General features: G+C 37.3%; 1 protein-coding gene across 1 annotated transcript in view; it reads left to right on the forward strand.

Moving 5' to 3' along the window:
• The window catches only part of tafa3a (TAFA chemokine like family member 3a), a 103,308-nt gene extending 87,483 nt beyond the window's left edge, over positions 1–15,825 (forward strand). The window contains exons 3-5 of the mRNA XM_008408938.2: positions 5,295–5,444; positions 6,193–6,317; positions 14,817–15,825. Of these exons, the coding sequence (XP_008407160.1) occupies positions 5,295–5,444; positions 6,193–6,317; positions 14,817–14,828 (287 nt within the window). The 3' untranslated portion in view covers positions 14,829–15,825. The remainder of the gene's footprint in view (positions 1–5,294; positions 5,445–6,192; positions 6,318–14,816) is intronic.
• Positions 15,826–27,681: the final 11,856 nt, after the last annotated feature.

Here is a 27,681-nt window from a genome sequence, read left to right on the forward strand (position 1 = left end):
CCAGTACTTTTTTACTTTTACTTAAGTACAAATGCTAATGTGGTAGTTTTACTTTTACTTGAGTACATTTGTGTCTGTGTATTTGTACTTTTACTTAAGTACATTTTTTGAGTACTTTCTCCACCACTGCTTTTAAGCTACATACAGAATTATTTAGAATGTGTTGGTATGGTTTGAATGAAAGGTTATGTCTTGAATAATATGATTTATATTTCCAGACTTTGTGTTTAAATGCACAGTTTCTGCCACCATAGATAGGTAGCAGAAATTATACAATGTCCTTTGGTGAAAATTTTGAAAGCATTGTCATCTATCTAAGAGAACATCAAAACTGAACTGCAAATGCATCTACTAATACTCTCCTTTTCCAATTTTCATTTCATAAGATCCAATTTGAGCCAATTTTCAGTTGTTTCACGGATGGCCTCATTTGTTACCTCAATCTTCGCTTGTAATGAAAGAACATACTGTCAACTACATGGTTGCTATGTGCCCAGATGTGGTCGCAAAACAAGCTGTTATCATCAGGGCTCAAACTCTGCTTCACAATTAGCAGTCATTTGTGCTAAAACTAAGATAAGGAGCATTATTTCTCATGGTATTTTTTAAAGTGCTAACTGAGGCCTGAATCAGAGTTTCTGGTAGCATCTTTGAGCATTGCATGGGCTCACCAGCACTTGTTGTCTCACATCCTCTCCTGTAACAGGGGTAGTTGTCTTGACCGTTTTCCAACTGTAAATAACAGTTTTCACTGTAGAGGGATGGACTCTGGATTGTTTTGAGATTGCTTCATTATCCCTTTCAGGTAAACTGGCAGCAGTTGCTTTTCTAAGTGGCGTTTTCCTTCCTTGGTATTGTGTACTCCAACCTGGTGATGCTTGGCTGTTTCAGGCTGCACCTAATTTGTCCACACATTGCTTCACCCTGTTGGCTCAATGTCTTCGACCACTAATGTGATAATCAGATTTGTAGTAGTTTATCTGAAGTTGTGTTCATTTTTTGGGGGGTCTTATATGGACAAGATGCACTTATTTTACCCTGATTTTAAAATGTTTTATTTAAAGATTGACCGTACAAACAAATATTAATTTTATAAAGTACTTTTTTCATTGTAGTAAATACAGTTGTCCCATATGTAGCATTTTAAATAAACTTCAAATAAAATTGAAAGTTTCCCTACTTAGGTGTTGTTGCATACTTGTATTCATCAATTAACCATCGGTAAATATGATTGTGCTGTTGAGTGGTTGCTTCAGAGTAGTATTGACTGCATTTAGGGTTGGGCATTGTGCCAATTCTCATTAGTCATCTCTGTCCTTTCACCTTTCTTTGTCTCAAATCTCTCCCTCCCGCTGACGTGGGCGCCTACTGATTCAACCTTATGGTACTCCTAAGTGCTTTAGTAGAAATGTATTGATCTTAGAGAGTATGCCATTTCTCCTGCTACCTGGATATTCATAAATGGAGAAGACAATAGGCAAGTCTTCCATCTGCATGTGTGTAATTGAATTTCCATTCACTCAAGTCCAATCCTGAGTTATCTTTGGAAGAAACTGTGAAAAACAAACGGAAATCACCAACTTTCCCATTAGGTGGTTTGATGCAGCCATATAGATTGTGATGTGTCTCTGGACATAAATATCAAGAAACGCAAACAATTACAACTTCAGTGGAATCATGCAAATATTTCTCAGATGGGAAGATGCTGGTCAGACTGGTCAGCTGGTGAATCTATTTATGGTTGATTCCTCTGGAGTAGAATTTGGGACTAACTACAAAACTCTGCCCTCTGACCTCTCATTCTCTCTGCACTCTATGGTGTTTTGGGGTCCTGCCTCCAAGTCAGTGACCTTGGCTGACACTCATAATTTAATCAGCAGCTCTGTCAACACAGGGAACCTCAACCAGCAGCTTCTAGCACCTTAATAAGTCAAGAGTGCCACACTTGACATAGGCATTGCTGTACCTTTTTTTTCTCCTTTTACCATAATTACAAAACCAATGCCCCGATAAAAATATGTATAAAAAAAAACATGCATGAAGACAATCACTTTTCGACAGACATGGACTAGGTCTTAAAAGGTTTGAAAATTAATATACAAGCTTTTTTTCCATGTAACTTTTAACATTGTGTGAAGTTGGCTCGGATAGATTTCTTTCCATTAATACACTAAATCGTCATTTGAAAATAGATTTTCGGTTTATGCCCAGGTAATCTTTGTCTGACAATAAGCTTTGTAGCTTCAAAAAAAATAAATCAAGTGTGAAAAAGGATGTAAAAACAGAATAAATCTGTACTTGTAAAGTTTTTCACAGCTCTGTATGCTCCCAATTGTTTCTCACTTTTCAGAACTCAGGTCATAGCATGTTACTGCAAAACAACACTGTGTAAAACTGACTGAAAGGAAAATTAGCATCTATTGCACCTCCAGTAATTGCCCATTGTCCTTGTGTAGTTGTCATTTAAACAAAGTTTGAATATTCTATTCAAACTAGACCAACTTTTGAAAGTAACTTTGACGGAGGGGCGTGCTGGTGGCTTAAAGATAATCACATCAAGAGCACAGAGCCTGACCTGTTTTTGCATCAGTAAGTTTCTGTTCAATGAAAAGCACTCAATTGGTAATTGTTGTCTTGCCTTCAGTGGGAATGTGAATAGCACTTTATTGATTGAGAGCAAAATGTTTTTAATGTTGTAGATGAGATTTCTGGATTGCCAGCTAATGGGAAGATGGAAGCTCTGTGCAATCTATTTTGAAGTCAGGTTCCAAATTGAAAATCTTTACAGACATAATTAAGGCTTATCTGAATTGAATGTCAAAACTCTGGCTTTTTTATTTCTATCGTCTTGGCATTGTCAATGCTTAAATAAACAACTGTGGTCATAACTGTCATTGTTCTGTTCAAGTTAAATATAAATGAGTTAAGCATACATAGTATGTCATGGCATTTATTATGAGCGCTTCTCCACTGAGAGGTTCTTTTTTTGTCCTTTGGTTCGGATGCAGTGGATTTAGCATGTTGGTCAAGGATATATGAGCATGTGGAGCTGCACTGGGGCCCACGGCAGGGTCTCTCCACAAGGGGGGTGTCCTGGATTTCTGATACCTGTTATGGTTAGACGTATAAAACAAAACTTCCCCTAAATAACCTGAACGCCCTTACAGGAACAATGAGACACACTGAGAACACACTGCTACTGAACTGGTTTAACAAACAAGATCATAGGGATTATCATCTTATACAGTATTTTCGCATTCTATATATTTTGTATGGCTTCTGCCTATTTAACCATAATATGTTATGCATTTATAATATATTACAGTCTTCAGACTTGTAACACTGAACATTGGTAATTTTAATACATTTTTGGTCAGATGTTAGATGGGTAAAGCAGATTTATTTATTTTTTTCTTTCAAAAGTCTCAAATGAATGCTTGGGGACATTTTTGGAAATTTTCAGCTGGTAGATTTAGTCAGCTTGGTCACTTTCAAAATTTGGGGAAAAAAAAGCCACAACAGATGTTTATTGTAATGACCTACATAGTGATTGATATTTATGTTGCACACTCAAAATAATGCATTCAAGTGTTAAACGTTCACAATCTTTAAAAATATATTTTTAAGATGGTAGGCTCTGCATAGTACATTTCATTCATCACTTTAGGAGCCTAACGCTTGATTTATTATATTTGTACTCAGTGCTTTTTCTAAAATATCCCTTAGGTATATGTGTCTCTTGTAAAAAATAAAAAACTAAAGAAAATAGGACAGACAGTTTTAGACTGTACATTATAAGAGAGAGGATGAGTGGAAACATTTTTGGTTAAAATACTTAGATGGATCTTGAATGAGTAATGCATAATAATGCATCAACTGAATGAAATGAGAGCATAGAATACAGACTAAAGCTGTGTTTCAACTGTGTTTACCCAATAACTAGACACGAGCCATCTTCCCACAGAGAGTGCTGAATTTTATTAAATTTTTTCACATGATCAAAGTGAAATTTATATGTCACATTACTTTTAAATAAAACTTGTATTTACTGTGATCCAGTCACCTTTGTTTTCCCTCCATGTATCTTTTATCTTTACGACACACATTTTTTATTATTTTCTACTTCTCTTTGTTGATATTATTTCTTAGATTTTTCAATTTTATTACACTGTGTGGGACAAATTTCAAGGAGGAATATAAACTAAATGCTCCTCAAGACACATTGTCAATAGCGCACTCCAGCTCCTATTATCCCCTTATGCTTGGTAATAATAAATTGATACTTTACAGTGATAGTCATAATAATTAATGATTTGGCAATGGTAGTGTAGTCAAAACATAAGTTAACAATGCAAACCTAAAATATAATCTGGGAAGATGCAGCCAAAGAGATGTTTTCAGTAGGTTGAGAAATTAGGACAAACTTCCATCAGTTTATGAACCCTAAAAATAAGAACATATGTCATATATCAGTTTTTAGAGAAATTATCTAGTTTGAAACAAGAGACCTGTTTGTTTGCATAAAGCACCTCATCATGCAATTTAGATGACATTTTAGTTTATTCTTAATGGTTTAATTTTGGTTTGGCAATGTAGACATTGTGCAGTTACCTGAATTTAGGAAAACTGCCCCTGAAATTGTTTCATTATTCAGTATTTTGTGCAACAATATTACTGTGCTGCAACTGAATTAAATTATTGAATTACCTATTCAGTATGCCAAGACGTTTCATTTGATTCAGGTGCATTGGGGAGCGGTTGCATCTAAGACTTCTGGGATATTAGATATCAAGGACAAGCGTTGTAGACCCTGCCTTAGATCAAAGCATACTTATGTGTTATAATGTCCCAGTCAAAGCTCAGACTTGATGTTTTTTCATTCTAGAACTAATGCACAAAAAATAAGTCAGTAATTTACATGTCCAAAGCTGACAATGTATACAAGTATAATTCAAACTCCTGCAGTTGTAAATGCAACATAGAGCATTTGTACAAAATCTTGATTCATGGAGGCTGACAGTTTTTAGATTATTAATTATAAAAAAATGTTTAAATCTATGTATCGTTTTCATTCCACTTCAGAAATGGTCATTACATTTCTTGTTCTAAAACATGAACTCCATTTAAAATACAAGCATTTCTGGTTGTAACGAGACAAAATTTGAAATAAAAAAAAACATGTTTTTGCAAGGCACTGTACTGAAATTTGTAGTTGGTATGCATTACTGTGCTGTGAAACATGTTGCAAAAACTGTCACAGGCATTCTAACCACTACCTGTATTTGTGCTTCCAGTACACGTGAAAGCTGGAACCTGTGAGGTAATTGCTGCACACCGATGCTGCAACAAGAACAAGATCGAAGAGAGATCCCAGACTGTCAAATGCTCCTGCTTCCCTGGACAGGTGGCGGGAACAACGAGAGCGGCTCCATCTTGTGTAGACGGTATGCCAGACTTCTCATTACAGTTCTGGTAATGATTCCAGAATGGCACGAGATTAGAAATATGTGACACAGAGCAATGCTGTCTTACCTGTCAGTGTGGCTCAGGCAAGTGTTTTGCTGTTCATTTGTGCATGAGAAGTTTATTGCATAGAAGACAAAGAGACTTTTGTGCTCTGTGTGTTGTTTGAGATGTCACCGTTTTCTAAATCAAATCTTCAGACAGTTAATTCGGTAACCCTTTTGTCTGCCATTGAAGCTACAACAGACATGCCCATCAGAGCAGCCAGATGGCCAGGTCATTTAATATCATGTCAGCAGTGTCCTCAGTTACAGGTGAATCGATCCCCATCTTCTCCTTTTAGTGTAACAGCCCTGACAGGGCTCCATTTTGACAGTTCTCTACTCACTTTAGAAATGTCATGGGAAAGTGTTTTTTCCCTGTAGGCTTCTTCAAAGCAGCAGAAGACCTTGACTGCATGCTACCTTTCTCCTACAGTGCACACAACCACCCTTCTCACACCTGCTTACAACACTCACCATCCTGACATTCACCCATGTCTGTGATTCAGACCTGACTCCATGGATGCTTGACATCAAAAATACTCAATTCAATCAATGAAATGGACACAGAGACTAAATCAGTCTGTGGCTGCTACAAACAGACTAGAACTGTGCTCTGCTTTCAGACAACAACAGCATAATTGCTTATAGCACAACATTTTTTAAAAATGCTCTGTTTTCATCACAGCATCAATAGTTGCACAGAAGTGGTGGTGCCAGATGCATCCTTGCATGGATGGAGAAGAGTGTAAAGTGCTACCAGATCTGAAAGGATGGAGCTGCAGTACAGGCAACAAAGTTAAGACAACAAAGGTGGGTTCATTTTTTAATTGTGTTCACATTTTTAAGGACATGATTGTTGTTAATCTTGCATCAAGTATAACGATGTATTCTCTAGGTTTTAGGATTCAGAAAAAATACTCCCAATTTAATGGCCTAGGATAAAACTCTAGAATAGTTGAAGAGGCTGAGTAAAGGGTCTGAAGCTAAGAAGAAAGCTATGAGATTGTGTTATTAGCATCAGATGAGTGCAGTGCAGAGTAGGCAGGGGGGGAAACAGGAGAGTCAGTGAAGTGTGACTTGATGCTGTTGGCTTAAAACACAGGAAACACAGGAGTTAATGTCTATCTATTTAGCCATTGCCCCTGGTTCTTGAAGATGTTTAACTATAGTTGTTTTATTGTATTTTACTTACGGTAATTTACTGATTTAGTTAGGACATGAAGCTTTAGTTATGAGGAATTCAGAAGGAAGAGGGAAATCCAAAGCAAATACTCTTCTTGCGCATAAAAGTTAATTTGGGAAAAAATTTCTTAGTGTGAAGTTGTGATTATGGCAGCAACTGACTATAACAGAATTTGAACAATACCTGGCATAGCAAAAATCAGGAAATGTGTAACAGTGTCTGCCAAGAACCCCACAGTAAAACTGAGGGAAGGATCTAAAGCAATTTTTCTACAAGAGTTTTCAACTAAATCCTTTTTTTCTGCTAGAAAACTGAAAATTGACAGACTGTATTTTTTAGTTTCACAGTGTGCCTAACCATCCATGCAAGTAAACAAAAAAAATGTCTTCAGCTGAAAAAGAATAAGATTTAAAATGGCCTACTCCTTGTTTAGCACTAAGACCTTCCTCTTAGCTCTGATTGGTTGCTTTTGACCGGGTGCAGTGTATTTCTGCAGGTAACTCTATGACCGCATGGACGAGGCAAAGAAGCTTGATTTTTTCACAGATTATCTGTCTCATATTCTGCTGTCATGACATAAACAAGTAAAAAGACATATTTTTATGAATCTTACCTACTGCAGCCAGCTTTAAGTGAGACATTAGACATGGAGTGATAAAGCATATGAAAAAAAATAAATGATCACCTCTGTAATAGAAAATGTGACTGTACACACGAGTTTACCATTATGACATTGAGCCATTTCATCCAAATCAATCTCGTCTCCAAGGTTTTACTTTTAGCTGAGACAGAAAATCAGATTCTGTCGTTGAACTGCCTTTGACCACGACTGATTTCTACGAAAAACTAAACAAGGCATCCAAGGATAAAGAAATACAAAATTCTCCATGACGCACAATTGTTGAGTGGAATGTGCTGGCAGAGTGCAGCGGTGCTCAAGCTAAAACTCCTTTCTAAATTAATGAAGCTTGTCAGGATGTGTGTTCAGGTTTTTGTTGGATGAGCTGGACCAAAAGTGGATGGTAGGTGAGGGGATAGGTGTGGTTGAGGGGAACACATAGGACCCTTCTCCATCTATCATAGACCACGGTTTGACTCACCAAAAGCCAGTAGTTGAGCTGCCTCATCCATTATTCATGGATACAGGAGGCCTGGATGAAGCAGAGCTTTTTATTTTAGCCGGGTTAATAATTCATGCCCTCTGTTACAGCCACGGGAAAGCAGAAACAGAGGCACAGATGAGCAGGGGTCCAGGTGGCTAGTAGAACCCGTCAGAACCTCGACTCTTTTATTGATTAGGGAGTCAGCGGGGGTCGCTCCATGCTCATGGCCTTACTGCCTCCCACAGAGAGCCAGCGAGGGATGGCTTGTGTTTGCCAGAGGGCTCTGTACTTAAACTTCCTGGACACTTAACATCCTTCTGAGGAATGAACAGAAGGGCTGTCTGAAAACGGGGCTCACAGTCTCCAGTGCGATGCTGTGTCTGTTTCCATGGAGTCTTTTACAGAGATACAAATTCCAACCAATGAAAATTCAACAGATAGTTCAGAGAATAAATAATAGAAAGATAAATATGTTTTTTCACCATTTACGCTTAGTAAAGAAAGGAACCTAATATTGGACTTGACTTAAATGGAATATACAAGCTCCTTTAGGGATATCGCTGCTTTTTCCTTTTTAAAGGAGAAAGCATATTGTCAACAGCATATTGACAAAACGTCAAATTAACTGATTGTCAGATCTTTGAAAATTTGAAAGCAAAAATTATGGCATACAGAAATCCATAGCTGAATTCTGCAGAGACTGTGTTAAATGCATTTAGTTGTCTTGTCTGCATGCAACTGAGATAATAATGTTACATGCAGCACTTGGAGTAGCTGTTGCAAAAAAGCACATTTGTGTCATGTTTCCGGCATTATGCACTCAATTACTAACAGAAGCTTTTAATCGTTCTTCATCATGCTTCATACTCTGCAGTTACGTTCTGCGGATATGGGAATATGATCCTTAAATCACGCTAACTGAAATTCATGAGATTGTATTTTGCAAGTTCCTTCATGAACAAGTTCACAACCTTTCGGTTGGACTGCTGCTCAGCATGCTTCACTTTAAGCATCTTAATAATACAGGTTCTTCATTATTAGCATTAATTAGACTTTAGTAGATTTTTATGTACTGGCAACCCACCCAGTGACTGGAGGAAATAGGCTTAAGATCCCATATGACCCTCCACATATGGATGGATGTATCGACTGCTCTTGCTTTTACTGAACTTTTTATTTGTCCTTATTAATCAGTGTAAATATTAGCATCACAACATCACTAACAGTCTTAAAAAGGTTTCTGATCCTGGTTGCCAAGTTGTATCAGTTGTGGACAAAAATCAAAGGCATAAGTCCATTTAAGGATGGAATCTAAATTTCTATATCTTATCTACTACTGGAAGCAGTCCTTTGTGATTGCAATATTGCACACATTCGTGTTTCACCAAAAGTGGGATTCAGGTGATTGTGTAGCTCTAGAAATTAAATTTAGTAATTTGATTAGATGTATTTCAACACCTCATATTTGCCACAGAGACACGGAAGTTTTGAGAACAGAGAACAGACCTTCCCTTTGAAATTTCATTTAGCTTCAGTTAAGCAGTTCTTTCAACATTACGTTAAAAGGAAGATGTTTTGTAAAGTTAATTAATATGCAAAGCAAGTATAAATAAAGCCATCTGTCATTAGAAATCGATTCTAGATCTGTCAAAAACCTTAGTAAATTGTTTTGGGTCATTACAAAGATTACAAAGCTGTGGCTTCGCCCGCTTTAGTTCTTTAATCACCCCTGTTGTCATTTAGAGCATAACAAATAACTGCTGAACGCATGCCAAAGCACAAACTAGAAAAGCAAATACTGCTCAGTAATGTATTTTAGTTTTTCTAACCTTAAGTTTTTACTGGAATGACACCAAAGCGCACAGTGTCTTCAAAGATTCTGTTGAACAAAAACAAGTAAAAAAAAGATTTCTTTTTTCTCAGAAGAATCTTTTGAAATTCTGCTTTCATTTGCTTATTTAAAGATAGACTTTATTTAGTTTTGGCGGTTTTAATTATAGTTGTACTGAATCTTCCTGTGTTCCACAAAACTGATGTTTTGGATATCAATTAACTTCTCACTTTCAACGCCTTCTTTATCCCGAGATGCAAATCAATCCCTCCAGATGTTCCATTAGTGGCATTGCTGATAAAAAATGGTTGAGTTGTTTCACCACATGAAGTCACATCAGTAAATCCGACATCTTAACACCCTCTAGGCCCTGCTCGATAAGCTCTGTTTGTTCCTTCTTTCTGTACATGTTCTAGGAGCAGCTAGTTTTATAGTCCTGCTGCTGGTGATGTCAAGAATTATAACCCCAGCCGCTCCCGCTTTTTGCTTTCTATCAATCAGAGGACACAGGGCAAAAGAGCCACACATCCTTCCCACATGACAGGTGTTATGAAGCTTGCAGAGAATGTGTTAGTGTTAGTGATGGATAGATGTCTAAGAGACTTATTTTTTCCAAGACACAATGAAAATATGTTTTATACCTGCTAAAAAAAAGTGTATGAAAAATCTGCCAGTGCAGCTTTAAACTGAAAAAAAAGATTGTATTGCCAAACAGAGCCTGGATATACTGGATAGAGCTAGAGAAAATATTCTAGATAAAAAATAAAATCTGACAAGTTTTATTGTATCAAGACAGTGGAAGACATATTTATTCCAGTGCATATATGTACAACAATATATGATGGTTTCAGCCTTAGATTTTTTTTTACATTTTATATATTTCTTAAAGCTGCTGTAGGTAACTTTTATGGAAGCATATTTTTTAAATATATTTTTCAAAACTGTCACTATGTCATTAAATATATTATGAGACTTTTGCATAAATGTCATTGTCAGAAACAACCAATCAGAGACAGCGGCATGGTTTTACCAATGTCAAACAGGCTAGTGCACACGCTGCTCACACCCTTTCCCCACACAGCAGACTTAGGGAGAGGGACCTCTGAGGTATTGTTCACATTTTCAGGTCAAGTCCATGGTTTTATCAAAACTTCCTACTCCAGCTTTCAAGTCAAGTCCATGGTTTTATCAAAACTTCCTACTCCAGCTTTCAGTCCAGAGCATTTTGTAATTTTTTGACTGTTTATTTTTGTAAAATGCACTCACTAACAAGAAAAAAGTCAACCAAGCAGAATTACCTTGAATATAATTTGATACACTGACCGACCAGTGATTGATATATATCTATAACTAATTCATTTAGCAAAGAATTGGCATATCTGTTAGACAGAATCAATGGGGAGGTAAGAGAAATAATATATCTGTCATCCTGAATTGTGTATATTGGAGTTCATCCATAGGTGGCACAGGGATCTATAGTTATTGGTGGACAACAACATGACCATCTCTGAGTCTGGTCTGTCTTGGATGATAATAAATTTCCTAACATACATATTTTAGATGCATGCCTCCTCCATAACCCCTGAATAAAATGGGTGAATCACAGTTGCAAGGTCTGCAGAGGTGACAAACTATTCAGCTGATCTTGATGTGCTGGACATGGATTCACCTCAAAGTTACAAGACAGTGGCTCCTGAGGACTAAAGTTGGAGACCCCTGATTTAAAGCATCGATGAAGCATTCCCTGGATTTGATGGTATACATTCTATTTGTAATGTTGGCACATCTAGACGTACCAATTATCTTCAAATCACTCTACATGTTAACCAACTTGTGTTCACCAAGCCACTCCATGTGGGTACCTCACTTGGTTGCATAACTTCTTTTCTTATTGAGTTTTATTCTGAATAAAAATGTGCCTTCTGTTTGACTTCTTTGGTGTTTACTCAGCAGCAACAAAGACGCCCATAAAATCCCATCACACTCCTTTCTCATTTTTTATACGATCTTACATTCTTGTGTTTTACACCTTTTGATTTATACCTCATTCCATATTATTTATCCCCCTAAAGCCTTGAAAATACAAGTTGTATCCTATCTTCATGTTTTTTTAATGGCAACATTTAAGATAAAAAATATGTTCAAATCAAGATTAAAGCAAACTGAGGTAAAACAATTTCCACAATCAAGATTTCAGCCTTTTATACACCATTTCTGCTGCCTGCTGCTGCAACCGCAGTGAGATCAAATCATTTCCATATCCTCTCTCACACCATGATGCCTGAGGATTGTCGCATGGAAGTGAAAATTAAATTGTGGCTCCCCAAACAGCAAGCACAGTGTCATCAGCTGCACCTGTAAATAGCATAAAAATCATTCTTGTGTAGAAATTTGGATTTGCATTACTCAGACTACTGATTGCTTGTGGCAATGGCGTGCTGATTCAACTGGTGACATCCCAGCAACCGCTTAATGAACAACCATAATATGCAAACACTCTCACAGGAACACCTTTTCTACCTGCTGGTGTGTGTTTGTGTTTATGCTTCAAAGCTTCTGCTCACAAAGGGCAAATCACAAAGTCAGAAGAAGCAGCTAAGCTGTCACCGCTTATTCTAAGAATCTTGCTTAAAGTTGAAGATGTACAAAATGTTTTATAATTGCATATTTTAGATTAATATTCATGAAAACATACACAAGCACTGCGGTATGCCATATACATGTCATGAATAATAATATTCCTCATTTCTATAAGTCATTGACCATGATGCAGTTTCTATTTCAGCAGACTTCTGTCTGCCATTAATGTTGTGCAGCACCACAGATGTTTGAATTATAAACATACCAGTTGGGAATATGCATACCTTGAACTTGTCACACTTTGACAGAGACTGTTGCTGATGGCTGCATCAGAACAAGAAGCCGCTTTAATAGCAAACCCACAGCATTTACATAAGGTGAATATATTAGTTTAATAGTTTGTGTCTACGTGTACTAGAGCATCTTTTTTTAAAATGTACACATATATGTTAAAGTTTGCCGGCACAGTGAAGGCTAATGGGAGGGCAAATATTGGTTACTGAACAAATAAAGAAAAAAAAAAGTTGTTTCATTTTAGCAACTTTCTGTAATCCATTCATTCAGAACAAAGGTTTAGCTGGGAAATCACTTTTTACAGTAAAACCATAGCCATAATTTTATTACATTTTTCTTTCTGTCAAAGCATAAAGCTTGGAGAAAATTGTATAACAGGTAATTTAGCCAGAAGATGATTTTCATTAGTTTGGGCAATTCTGCCAACCAAGATCAAGTATAATTTTATATAAAAAAAAGTAGAGTCTGTCTCAGAGTGCACTTCTCATGTTAAGAAGTGCACTCTGAAGCCAAATTTAACCCTCTTGTTATGTTCGTTTCTGAGCTACAGCGATAATGTTCCTGGGTCAATTTGACCCGTGGAGTGTTTAGTCATGCAATAATGTCAGAAACCAAAAAAATTCCTCCAAAACATTTTTATATCTGATTATTAACTCTAATACTAACCAATTCAATCAATATTTGTTCAATGATGTTTTTTTTTATTTCTCACAAATAAAGGATCAATGACAACAATTTACTCATTTAAAATGTAATTCACATGTTTGATGTCCACTGAAAAAACTTACAAAAACACAATAATTATACTTGAAATTGATCTTTTATATAWAAAAAAAAAAAAAAAAAAAAAAARAGTATATTACATTTTTAAAGCAAATTGACCCGAACAGTATCTATGTAATATGTAGATGCACGGGGGTTGCAAATGTCTAAAATGAACCATCTTCAATATATTTGTAGATTGTACCTATTAAGACAAATCGAAAAAGTTTCAAGCAGAAAAAATGCTTCCAACTATTAAAAAAAAGTAAATAAATAACTTCAAAACAGGTCAATTTGACCCACAACATAACAGGGGGGTTAAAAAATGCATTTAATTTAAAATGTAGCAATGTTACTAACATTTTAAACTGTAAAATGTTAGCAACAATGTTTAGGTAACATGCAATCTTTTTGCAGGAGTTGTTTTGTAAAGCAGAAAGATAAGAAAAACATTAGAGCAAGTAGATTATCAAATTATACGATCAATGTGTACATACAGTATAATGGACTCCTTCCCATAAAAAAACTAAAAAGGTTGAACTGTAATAGTTTACATACAAAAGTATAGAGACATTCCTTGTTGCACAAATTAAAAACTCATCATATAAATATTTCAGATTCTGACATTCTAACAATTTTTCATCTAAAATGTGCACATCATTTAAATTGATCACTTAAATAAGTGATATACTGATAAGTGATACTATCTGACTACAAATAGATATTTTCCCAGTCTTACTTCTGCTGAACTTTAAGCTGAGTGAAGTCTGCTGAAGTAGAAGGCTAGCAACCATTAGTTCTCTGTTTTGAAATGTCATTGATAATTTAGCCCATTTCATATTTTATTGCAGTTTACGTTGAACATTGATGAAAGAGTTGTTCATAAAGGAAGTACTTTGCTTTGGGAATTGTGATTATATGGGATATTTTTCCGATCAATAGTCTCTCACTGAAGCCATGAGTACATGTTGCTTCAGGGACTAAGTGTGACTCCATTACATGTCCTGAAGCAGCTCTACGCTCCAGTAAAACTATGCAAACAGCTACTTTCACTGGAAAGCTGCAAAAAGTTCAAAAAGAGGCCAATTATAAATTTACAAATATGTAGCATAGATGAATAATTTGTTCCATATTAAAAGCATCAGACACCAAATCACATAGTACACAACAGTGAAAATATTCTTTTGATCTTGTATAAAATAATATGATAATTTATAACTTAATAGTTAAAAACTCAGCAGGGTATAATATCTTAGATGCTTTTCAATAAGAAAGGGCAAAGACACGTTTCAAAAGAGTTAATGCATTTTTAACAGGTAATCAAATGATTCTGTGGACATGAAAGTCATGCGGAAGACAGAAAAACTGCCATCGAGACGTGTAAGACCTGGACTCATAATTCATTTCATGTTGATAAATCCTTAACCTGAAGATTTTACCTCAGTATTTGGCTTTCAACGGGTTTGAAAAACTGCTGTGAAAAGAAGTTACTTTTCTGTATCTACTGCAGCCATATATCTTACTCTGACATTGCTTTTCTTTCTCTTTGTCCCCAGGTTACTCGATAGTCATATTTTCCCTGGATAGATATTTGGAACCAAGATGTTTCTTTGACCAACACAAGTAGGACGTTTTGGATACCATGGGATTTATAGACTGGAGAAAACCAGGGACCAACACAGACATTAAGTCTGGGACATTCCAGTGAACATAAAGAGGAAAAGTATTAGAAAATTCATATGAGACTGCAATGCCAAACAGATTCTTGACTTTTTGTCTAGCATCAACAGTAGCTTTCTTTCAACTCTGCTGCCCACCAAATCTCTCTTTGTATTATACTTCTAATCCAATGGACTTGAAAACTCAACCATGATGATATTTATTGACTTGAAGACTGGATTTAGACCATGAAAAACCCACCCTAAAACATGTGATGTGAAAATTTGTGTCATGTTCTTGCCAGAAGGAGCATTGGGACTCTTGATGCATATCTCTGTGGAGGCTTTTGTGAGGTCATGAGCATTTTTGATTCCTTTTGGCCTTATAGAGGAGATATCTCTTCTTATGTTCTGTTGGTTTGAAAAAGCCTGGCCTTTCTTCTTTTTAAATTTATTAGGATGCTAAGACAACTTTTGAAAGACACCCATAATAAACACATCTGGAGATAAAAATAAATGAAAGGTCAAAGTAGCTGAGTTCTGCAACAATGATTTAATGGTATCTGTTACTTTCAACGCCTGGTGACTGCTATTCATCTCAAATGTCAATATTATCTCAATAAATCTGACTCAATGAACATTTCTCTTTAGAATAACTGCAGTCTGTGTTGTATTGGTGAATTGGTGGAGCTCAGCATGTTGAGCAAATGTTCTAGCAAATAAAACGAGGGGGAGGATCACTCAGAGCTAATCAGGTTTGATCTCATGGTGGAACGGAAATGTGAAAATCAGCAAATGCAAAAATAGGCCATGGAAAAAAAGAAAAAAAGAAAGGAAAATGTTCCCCTCCAGTTTGAAAAATATGTCTTATATCTACTTTACAGATGTGTGGAGTATTGTGAAAAAATTCTCCCCCTTTTACAATTTTCTGTTTTTGCTTTTTTTTGTCACACTTAAATGTGTCAGATCATCTAACACATTTTATTTATCACCCAAAGATAACTAAATCAAATTACGAGTTTATTATTAATGGATAAAAGCTATCCCAGCCTAGCCTATGTGAAAAAGTAATTGTCTTACTAACTGGTTGTGTCACCTTTGGTGCAACATCTACTATTAAGTGGTTGCAATAACTGATAGTGAGTCTTAAACGGTTAATGATTTCAGTTCATTTACACTGGAGGATTTTTGACTTGTTTAAAGTTATGGGACAAAATCTATGTGACAAACACCATAAATAACAACAAAGTGAAAAATACACATCCATCCATTTTCTTACACCCTTGTCCCTCAGTGGGGTCGGGAGGGTTGCTGGTGCCTATCTCCAGCTAGCGTACTGGGCGAGAGGTGGGGTCACCCTGGACAGGTCGCCAGTCTGTCGCAGGGCAACACAGAGACACACAACCATGCACACACACACTCACACCTAGGGGCAATTTGGAGAGGCCAATTAACCTGACAGTCATGTTTTTGGACTGTGGGAGGAAACCAGAGTACCCGGAGAAAACCCACGCATGCACAGGGAGAACATGCAAACTCCATGCAGAAAGACCGGGACCAGGAATCGAACCCAGAACCTTCTTGCTGCAAGGCAACAGCTCTACCAACTGCGTCACTGTGCAGCCGAAAAATACACAATAACGAATAATAGTAGTGCTTTCTTTACTAATAAAATAAAGGGGGTTGTAAGACAAGTGTTAAATCTCAATGCCTTATTTCTAATCGTTTCTTGAATTTCTTTGGTTTGATTGATTTGTTGCAGGCCTGAGGCCTGGGTGTGCCTGGTGAAATTGAACTCAGCTTTCCAAAACAGGTGGTTAATCACAGTCAACTCGGGATTTAATTACACTTTTCACATGGGCCAGTTTGGTTTGGATAGCTTCCAACCCTAATACATAAAATGACCATTTGAAAACAGTTTTTTTGTGGCTCAAATTTCTCCCCAAAGTAAATGTTTCAGTTAAACAAATCCATGCCTAGTTAAAAATAAAAAAGATAAATATTAATGCTACCAATAAACTGACCAAACTATCGCAGTTTCTAGCTCCTTTCATTGCTCTGAATGATGTCCCACAATGCATTATTACAGTGTGGCATTAAATGAAATAAACCCTCCGATGGAGGTGGGCTGTGCCGTGTGATAGGAGGGTGGCAGATAATGGATGAATGGAAAAGGATTATTAAGTCCTGGTGGCCTTGCCAGCCAGCTGAATCAGTGGGATCCAAGGGCAAATAAAATGTCTGTCCATTTTTACGCATATAATGTGGTTACTATCATTACCGATATCAACATGAAGCTCCATTCCCTTCTCTGTGGAAGTCGAACCGGGTGGAGAGAAGAAAACGGTTGGGAATTTATTTATATTTCAGCTGCATGTTACAATCACCGTAGGGAGAGGAAGTCACACTATAAAAGGGGGAGGCCCTTTTGTTGATATGATAATAAAATACAGTTTTGAAATGTAAATTCTTCCTGTAGCTGTCTTTTTTTACTGCTAGATAAAGGTCACTAAACCATCTTTGTGTAAAGGACAACCTGAGAAATGTATTCTGATAGCAAAAAGACAAGTGGCGGAGAAAAAGTGCTACATTTCCTTATAATTGTGTCTAAACTTCCAACAAACTATCACTTTATGGGAAATTTTATATTTTGTAAGTCAATTTCTTCTGTAATTGAAACAGTGCATTCACTAAGAATGTTTCTTATACTGAACATAATTAATTAAGCAAAAACGTAGAAGGGTTGCTCCCAAAGATCCGACCCGTGGGACTGATGCTGACGGAGAGAAATGAGGAGGGTTGCTATGGTTAGTGATCCAGGTTGCGTCTTGTTTGGTTAGAAATCATTAAATTACAGTAATGACTAATTTCTCATTCCTGCTTGCAATTCACCAGAGACCACCATGGATTTAATAAAGAGCTGGCGATGAATTACAAACAGGCTGAGGAAAGGCTACGTGATTATGCAGAGTAATTCAAAAGTGCATTAATAAAACAATACAGAAACATTGCTAAATCATTTGAGATAAAGGCTATTTGCATAATTCATTAAGATTAATCAGACCAGGCAATCTACCACAGTGCTCTGAGGAGCAGCAAGGGAAGACATGATTCCTGTCCCCTGGAAAAAAAAACCTCGACTATCTACAAACAATGATCCAAATCTACCCTTGGATCAGAGAATTAACCTCTGTGCACTTTACAGCCCCTGCAGTGTTGAAACACAATTCTTCAGTCATCCACCTTAATGTGGGCTAATATTCTATTAATAATGAAAGATCTTTTCATTCAGGAGCTCCTCTGGGTTCTGCTGCTCTGCCATAAAAGACCTTCAAAAAAAGATGAATGGGTTTTGCATACAACGTGCTTGAAAATCAGAGTGGATTTGAGGTTTTTGCTTCTTTTAACATGTGCTTTTCATCCTCAACCGCTGATGAATTAGACAGAGGTCACAAATCACAGAGTGGAAGCGACCTGCTATTCTCTTGTCTGGTATGCATACAAGGTTGCTGCTCAAATCAACATGATTCTTTCAGAGCTTTGGAAAACACGTAAATTATACCTCATCACATCTTAAAGTTTCACTTTGACGTGACATTGACTTTAAATCTATGTTTGCATTGTATTAAGAAACTGTACAAACAGCACAGAAAGAAATGACAAGGTGTACTGTGCAAATGAGTTGTAAAAAAAATATGAGAAAAGACTCCTACATGTATATTTTCTTTTTGAAGTTTGTATTCCTGCTTAAATTCCTGTCTTTGTGTGCAAAGTCATTCAAACCTTCAATTTATGTCCGTCTTCTGTAAAAAGAGTTACTGAAAATTACTATAATGGTAATACAAGCAGGTACATTGCTTGTGCAAAGCAGCTCTAATTGCATTTTACAATTACATGGTGGATTTTAACCAGTTAATTCTGGAATTGTATCTGCCAATACATAAATGCATACTTTCTTTATGTGGATAAATTAATATCGCCTAGTTAATTTTGCCTCAACACCGTCCAAAAATACAACAGTTTTCACTTTATTTCAAAACATGATTTTTTTTTCTTATTAAATATAAAATTGCATTTAAATTATCCTGCATATTAAACTTGACCAGAGTATCTTCTGCTAATAGAATTCTTTAAAGTGTGTTATAGAATGTGGGTTATTAGTTTATAGCTGGTTTCACTGCAATTTTTACAGACCGATGCCTCCAAAGCTGTTGATTAAAATCCTCCCGTAACTCTTTCCTGAAAAGAATCCCCTGGTCGACTATCTCAAGCAGAAAATAATATTAGTAAAATGGTATTTTCTAGCTGTGGTCAGGGATGGGTACACATCCCTGTGGAAGAGGCTGACAATGACTCACCAATCCAATTTTATTGGAAGACCAATAATAGACCAAAATATTAGCTCAAGCTCATCTTACAGGTTCAAGCTTGTGTATATAATGAAATATTGAAGTAGGTTGTTTATATGATTTGAACAATTAACAATTACAATCTGTTTTATGCTTATATAAACCAATTAAAGTTGCAGTTTTCCTCTACTAAAGTAAATAAATGAATAAAAAGGCACCACAAACACAGAGCACATTTAGAACTGAACTCAGAAGGTTCTTGCACTTTGCAAAATATGTACACCGAAAAACAAAATGCTCACTTACACAAACACCATCTGTTGGGTCTGCCCGGGCAGCTTCTTGACAGGACGAATTAGTCTGAAAAACTGTCAGATACACCGCGCAAAATTAGATCTTCTCATTTTATAATGAAAGCTGACAGAATGTAATGAAAAACTGCTCGATCTTGCAAACAGCCGGATGAACTGTAAAAGTCTGTCTGGGAAAAACTTTGCTGTTTTGATCTAACCTAATATGGGGGTTCTTTTTTACAATACCTGAGTTACTTCTCTTTCCTAAATTGGGGATTTTAATTCAGTTTTGGTTGCAGTGTGATGCCTTTTTTTGATGCATGTTTGTATTTCTTTCTACTTAAAGGCAGTTTATTTTGAGGTGAGCTTTGCATCTTTGTGTGTGTACTGCTGTGACCTGAGGCATAATGGGATTATCCTGCTCAAGGCAAGACGTAGATGCCTTGAATTCTAATATCAAAGCCTTGCTGCATGTACCTGACACGTCCTCCTCTCTGTGTTTGTCATGCCTGACTGGACTAAGAGGCGATTAGCTTATGAATCACAACACAGCCAGCAAGCTGCTTCGGCAAATCATTCATACGTTCTGTCAGGGCTTCCTATCAGAAGATTTCTTTACAGCATCACATACTGTACACTGACATACACCAACAGCTTCTCCTCTGTGAAGAAAGCATCAGCCGATCCTTTTTACCATAGTGTTGTTGAAGAATCTGACTTCACCACCCTGTGTAATGAAGCTCCAATAGATAAAGTCTCTAAGTATAATGTTGACAAGACATTAGTGCTGCCCAGTACATTTGCTCTTCTCTCTCATCAGAGACACTCTCAGTTCCCACACTGCATTATCTGAATGGCCCTGGGTCAGTGAAAGGGTCTGCTGTAATTTGAAAAGGAAATGATCTTTTGTGGAACTTGTGGAGCAGACGAAGCAAAGGAACAGGGGGGGGGGAGAAGAGGTGGGAGTTTGAGTAGGTGTCAACAGGCAAGGAGAGTTGATGGAAAGGTGAAAATTTTAACTTCCTCTCTTGGCAGCCGGTGAATGTGTTAATAGGAACGAGGTTTGCAATGAACTGATGTCTATCTGGATGGGCAGACAGGGAGAGGCAGACACGCGAAATGAAATTCTGATGGATTCCCTACTGCATTCTTTTTTTCTCCTTGGAAACATTTTCAATACATAACTCTGCATTTATTTGCTTACTTTATTTTTTGACCATTATAAATAGCTAAGGGAAATTGTAAGTGGAAGCAGGTTTTTCCAGAACATTTCAGAAGAGTTAATGATGATGATACAATGATAGCATCTTTATTTACCCGTTTAAAGGTTAAATGGCCCATCAATCGAATGCTATTTGTTTCTCAAAGGTTTATTAAAATAGATCTCCTTCTACATCACTTGTCATCATTGGACCTTGTGCATGATGGTTATTGTACAATGGACATTTGTACAATAACCCACATTTTATTTGACAGGGAAAACAGTGATAAATGCATTTGTAAATTTAGATTTGTGTATTGTAGATATGAACATTTCCAAATAACTTAAATCACCAAAAGCAGGAGCTCCTGTTTTACCAAGTCTTTGCCTTCCTCTGACAATTTCTGTATTACCTATTCCATGGTATAAGTAGTGGTTTTAATTGCATGAAATGAAACTAACATTGATAAAAAATGTCTCTTAACCGTATTTCAAAATAATTTGTACAACCACTTTAATATTTAAAGGGCCCAAAAATGGAATCATTAGTTGTGGGATTATTTAGTTTAAAACAATATGATCAAAATAAAAGGAGAAACTTATTAGTTTACTGCAATTACAAAAAATGCTTTTGTAACTGTAGAACAACAATGTTCACAAAACATTTCGTTTATGTTTTTGCAGGGTGTAAAAGCACCCTGAATTTCGTCAGCTTACACCTGCACCATACAGCAGACTGAGTTAGTTTAAATTGACATTCTGTGCTCGAGAACACATTTAGCTGCCACAATTAGACAAATTGGGGGATGCAGAGCACTGAATCAAACATATTGCACTGCAAAGATGCTCATCATGCGCCAACTGGAAAACATAGTTGGCACAGGTACAGGTACAAAGTACAGACGGAACAATCTGGTGACACCACAGGTGAAGCTTTGCACATCAATTTGTGCAGTAATTTACTAAGCTATAACAAGCTGACTCAAATTTTGAAAATATTTTATGACAACCATGGATCTGAATGGAGAAAAATTGTGTGTGGGAATCGGTTATAATAAAATTACACAAAGACAAGTAGAACTGAACATTATTTCACAATTTCGTGCAAGCTCTTAATGAGCTAACCATTTTGATTTTGACATTTTGCTGAAGTAACAACTGTAGCTCTGGTTTGAGCTGCTTATCGACTCTCCTTACATTGATTTAGAACCAAATGTCTACCCAAAATAAAGGGTGAATACAATTGTGTTCAATAGCAGAGGAAATAAAGGTCAAAATTCCTATAGTACTTTTTATTTTCCTATACGCAGATGCATTGATATCACTGGACATTCAATCCCAAAGTAAAACATGAAGACAAAATCATTAACTTTGTTATGAAACTACAGGAAGAGCGAAACAGAGAATATTAACATCTTTTAAGATCTTTTTACGGATACAAGCGGCCGAAATGGGTTTCCTCCGCAGGGTGGCTGGGCTCTCCCTTAGAGATAGAAGCTCGGTCATCCAGGAGGGACTCAGAGTAGAGCCGCTGCTCCTCCACGTCGAGAGGAGCCAGTTTAGGTGGCTCGGGCATCTGGTCAGGATGCCTCCTGGACGCCTCCCTGGTGAGGTGTTCCGGGCACGTCCCACCGGGAGGAGGCCTCGGGGAAGACCCAGGACACGCTGGAGGGACTATGTCTCTCGGCTGGCCTGGGAACGCTTTGGGATTCCCCCGGAGGAGCTGGAAGAAGTGGCTGGGGAGAGGGAAGTCTGGGCCTCCCTTCTGAAGCTGCTGCCCCCGCGACCCGACCCCGGATAAGCGGAAGAAGATGGATGGATGGATTTAAGAAGGGAAGTATTTTGTAAAATGAACTTATTTGAGTTTTACATCATTGTTATAATATTATTCCTTCATCCAAAAATGACTGGGGTGTTGCTTTGATTATTTCATGGTTGTTTGAGAAATCCTTGATTCTCCAGTGGGTGCCTAAGCAGTTGCTCTTACAGATCCTCTTCCCCCACGCCTTCTGCTCTTAGCTCCTCCAGACTAGTGGCATCAACAAGTAGCAAACACCTGTGGAAATGTAAGTCTACTTATCAGTCCAATGTTCCAAAGAATGACTGTAAATGGCTTAATGAGAAACACTGTTGTAATGAGGTATTGAAGTCAACGTGTCGGAAAGAGTAGAGACAGATTAAAGGCATCAAATTGCGAAATTAATTTTCTTTTAAGTGATGACTGATCTATACAGCATTTTCATAACAACTGAAGGTTGCTATAAAATGGCAATATGTGCCTGGAAAATGCGTAATAGTACTTCTTTACTGTTTAGTCAGTTTTTTTCTCCACATGTCAAAACAAAGGAGGATCTCAATGATAAATACAAGTTGTTCATCAGTGTAATTAAAAAAAGAGAGAACAAACAACTCATCCTGCAGGCTCACCACTCAAAGCCAAATTGTGCTATAAGATCCACAACCCAAGAGGTACAGCGGAACTTCCTACAACAGATGTTCCTGACTAATTATCTATTGTATCACAGATCCCACAATCCCTCAGTTCCTGTGTTGTTTTCCGATGGGAGGCTGGTCATCCCCGTTTCATATCCTTGGTTTGGTCTCCTCCTACCTGGGGCAAACCTCTCCATCTGTGGAGGGATCCAGAGAGATGCAAAGGCTGGCCCACCAGAAGCAAGGCACGCTGTTCGCACACCTTCAGCTGTCATTTTCAAGTACAAACACCACTCCATAGTGCTGCTGTAGCTCAACAGGAAAGGAGTTATATGAAGTTAGCTGAAACGCAGCAGTTATAGTTCCACAGAGGTGGAAGGTGATGAAGGCATGTGGGAAACACATTTGCCACATGGCTCATCACATCCAGAGACAGGCCGTTTTCATTCTGCAGGTTTTCATTTATTAGATTCAACAAGGATGGCCAGCATAAATGAAAAAACATCAGATGAAAACAGGAAGCATGATTTTCTCTCATGAAACCATTTCAGTGGATATTATTTGTTTTCTACACTCAAGACTGTAATTCAGAATTAGCATGCTGGCACTTTTATTCCTGATGAAAGCAATTTCATGAAATGCAAACTCGATCAGTGTGTGCACACATTTTATAAACACAGCCTGAAAATATCATGGAGAAAGGTCATAGAAAATTGGCAGTTTCAGTTACGTAACATAAAACAAAAGAACAGCTCTGGCTCTGGCACTGTCAGGTGCCTGAACCTTCAATGCCTTTGCTAGAATCTTCCGTTTGGACTGATAAGTCTATCGTCTATCTGGTTGAAAAAAAAAAAACTCTTCTTATGTGCAAAGCAAACCTCAGAATCACCTTGGACATCCTAGGCCAAAGCAGGGGAGAGCTGGGATGGATTAAGATATGCCTGGCTGCCTTTTGCAGTCCTGTCAACATGGGCTGGGTGTCTTTGCTGCACAGATCAGAGAGACATGAGAAGGTCATCGCCGCTGGGGAAAAAAGGCAGTGAAAATATTGTCCTGACAAGATGTAGAGTGACTTTTGCAACCCGAGGCTTGAGTTTCAGATTAAACAGTTGGCTGATAGAAGGGGTGAAGTTGAAGGAGGTGCTAAAGAGGGACTCAAAGGGTGTTAATCCCATCACATTTCAATATGTCCTCTCCTTCAAACCAATTTTCATTAGATTTTAAGAATACAGATGACACAGAATCACATGCTTGTCACAGATCTCTGGATGCCACAATGAATGTTTTCCTGAACAGCACCTAGGAGCTACCTTGTGGACTGTGCATCCTCTCCACAAAGGTTGAACTTTTACATTGACAGGCCTGAGCTTCAATAAACCTGACATGGTATTTACTTTATCTGGTTACTTATCTAACTGTCATCTCTACAAAAAAGAAAAAAAAAAACAAGCTAACAGCTTCAAAGGTATCTTGAGGTAAGGGCCACCAGCTAGAGGTTTATATTTTATCATAGCTTTTGCCATGTTATTGTTTTAATAACCTAATAAATGAATTAATGTCATTATACTCGTGTACAGTGACAACACGCATAATATTACATTTAGAGTTGGTGTCATCTGTTGGACAGATGGGTAAAGTTCTGGATCATGTGGTGATTTATTATGTGGAAAATAATACGTAAGATTAACCCAATGAGTCCTGGTGCATCTCAATAAAATAAAATGTTTCTGAAAATATGACTTATTTCTGTTATAAGTGATACATAAAGCTTATTTAAGTTCATTACACACTGTTTTTACTGCACATATTTTGTCTCAGGTTTTATTGAGATACTGATTTAATTTTCCAACAGAACTTGGCATCTGTCCACACCACTAAAAATACTAATACTTATCTAAAGATCAGGGGTTTTGTGAGTTTGAATTATCAACTAACTGACCTGACATAAACCTCATGGAAGACCTCTGTGGAACTTGACAAGAGGAAGAGGAGCGATGCCAAACCCAAAATGGAGAGGAGCCGAAGGCCACCAGTGAAATGTATGTGTCTTTAAAACCTCAGCAGACTGACAGGGTGAAGCCAAACCCTTTAGAAAATGTATCTCATTTTACACATTGGGTCTTTACCCAAAAGTTTCAATTAAAAGAAATACAGAAAGATTCAAAAGTGTGAGTTAAAATGATCTGTGCCCAGAGATTTGTGTGCATACTGTACTCAGCAATACTGTGAATTAACCAGACTTATGATATTTCAAAATTTCTCAGTATAAATTTTAAATGATCTATTTAGAGGCTACAGATCCATTACAGATAAACTGTTCCAATAATAGAACATTATTTAATTATTTCAGACATTAATTTTTTGCATTTTTCATCATTTACTAGGCCATGTACCGATGAGATCATCGTGAAACTCTCCATGTTTATTTCTCTCCACGCTGGCAGTTTTTTGTCAAGTTTCTAGCATGTTACAGAAAAGAAAAAAACTTCAGCCCCACTCTGCATTAGTTTGGCAGATTCTTACTTATTAGCTGCTTTTAATTTCCCATTAGACCCACAAAAGCTCTATTCATGTGCTCTTTTAGGTAACTCATTAATTTAGTGTGATACAAGTGAGATGGTGAGTGAGGGCTTCTTGCCAAGAGTTGCTTAGCATTTTATGCATAAAAGAGGCACAGAGTGGAGCAGATGGTTACATTAGGGAATGATGATACTGGCACAGTGTTATATGTGAATATGTCTTTGTGTCTGTTTGCAGGTGTGAATAATTACTTGCTATATTTATTTAGGATACTGGGAGGTAATAATGCGGAAGTAATACGAATGTGCAAAACCTCTGTCACTTTTTTTTTTTTTTGTATATATGAGTGGGTATCTGTGTATGCTGGTTCTTTTTCCCCTGGTTAACTATGTATTTCCAGAAAAGCAGAAAATAAAATGAAAAATTTAAAATGGAGCTTCACATGAAAAACAGGTGTAGTTTGATAACAAAGGAGTGGGATACTTGCCCAGCAGATTTTTGCATGTTCTGTCCAAGTAAATCTGGGCCTAACAAAGGGCTTAACTGGCTTTTCACAGCAGGGGGAACATTTGTTACCAATAACCAGCCTTCAGGGATGTTTTAAGGTTGAATGGATTTTCTTCTTTTGTTACCAGCAGCCGGGCTGTACAGTGGCGCAGTTGGTAGAGCTGTTGCCTTGCAGCAAGAAGGTTCTGGGTTCAATTCCCAGCCTGGGGTCTTTCTGCATGGAGTTTGCATGTTCTCCCTGTGCGTTGCGTGGGTTTTCTCCGGGTACTCCAGTTTCCYCCCACAGTCCAAAAACATGACTGTCAGGTTAATTGGCCTCTCCAAATTGTCCCTAGGTGTGAGTGTGTGTGTGCATGGTTGTGTGTCTCTGTGTTGCCCTGCGACAGACTGGCGACCTGTCCAGGGTGTACCCCGCCTCTCGCCCGAAACGYTGGCTGGAGATGGGCACCATCACCCCTCCTGACCCCACTGAGGGAAAAAGGGTGCAAGAAAATGGATGGATGGATGGATGTTACCAGCAGCCTTCACTGACACTCTGAGCCACTTTAGATGCATCATCCTTATAAAGTAAGGTTTTATTTGGCTTTAGGTAAATTACAAAATGAGATCGCTCATATTTCATATTAAGAAAAGAAAAAAAAACTGTACAGTAAGTTAATGTGAGATCAACAGTTGGTGATACATTGAGTGTGAGTGACTACTACAATCATTTTCTGACCTAAGATAAACATTAATTGCATCGGTTCCCTTTTTTTTAAAAACACGTGAATCCATTCTCCCAAACAAACTTATGTCTTCCAACATATGAAGTGTGAACTGAAGCTGGTCTTCAGAGTTTATCTATGTTCTGAGTTCAACTTTCACAGTTCACCGATTCAAAGTTTTATGTGTAAATAGACACAATAGAAAGATGCCAGTTTAAATTATTGCTTTTTTTTTTTGTCAAATTCAAGACAGTCCCAGAAAATTTCATTTGAAGACTGACTTACCAACTTCTGGTAAGACAGCATAAGCCGAGGAGAAATGGTTTGTTTTGATGGTGAACTTAATCTGTGTGAAGATCCACACATTGCAGTCTTTCTTATTGTTGTCTGTTTCAATAATAACATATTTATACACACGTCTCTGCATAACTGCAGTACATGTGGCGCTGTCTGAAGTTGCCTACTACAGGACTTATAGATATTATAACCCTTTAATTGTTATATATATAAAATCAATTCTCTTGCACATATCAATATTAAGGTTCATTTCTGAGCATCGCAAATAGATTTGATCAGTGAGAAAATAAAACGATGTGAATGAGCTCTCATGGAAGAACCTCTGAGGGGCTAGAGACATTGCAATTATAGAAACTATTGACTTGTGTTTCCCAAGATATGATCAATTGCAGTGGAATAATGACATCTCTGTGTTGTTTTGACCCATTCACAGCCAAGGCAATTTATTTTGTGTGACAG

Source organism: Poecilia reticulata, linkage group LG5 (genome assembly GCF_000633615.1).
Source record: "Poecilia reticulata strain Guanapo linkage group LG5, Guppy_female_1.0+MT, whole genome shotgun sequence".
Classification (NCBI taxonomy): Eukaryota; Metazoa; Chordata; class Actinopteri; order Cyprinodontiformes; family Poeciliidae; genus Poecilia; species Poecilia reticulata.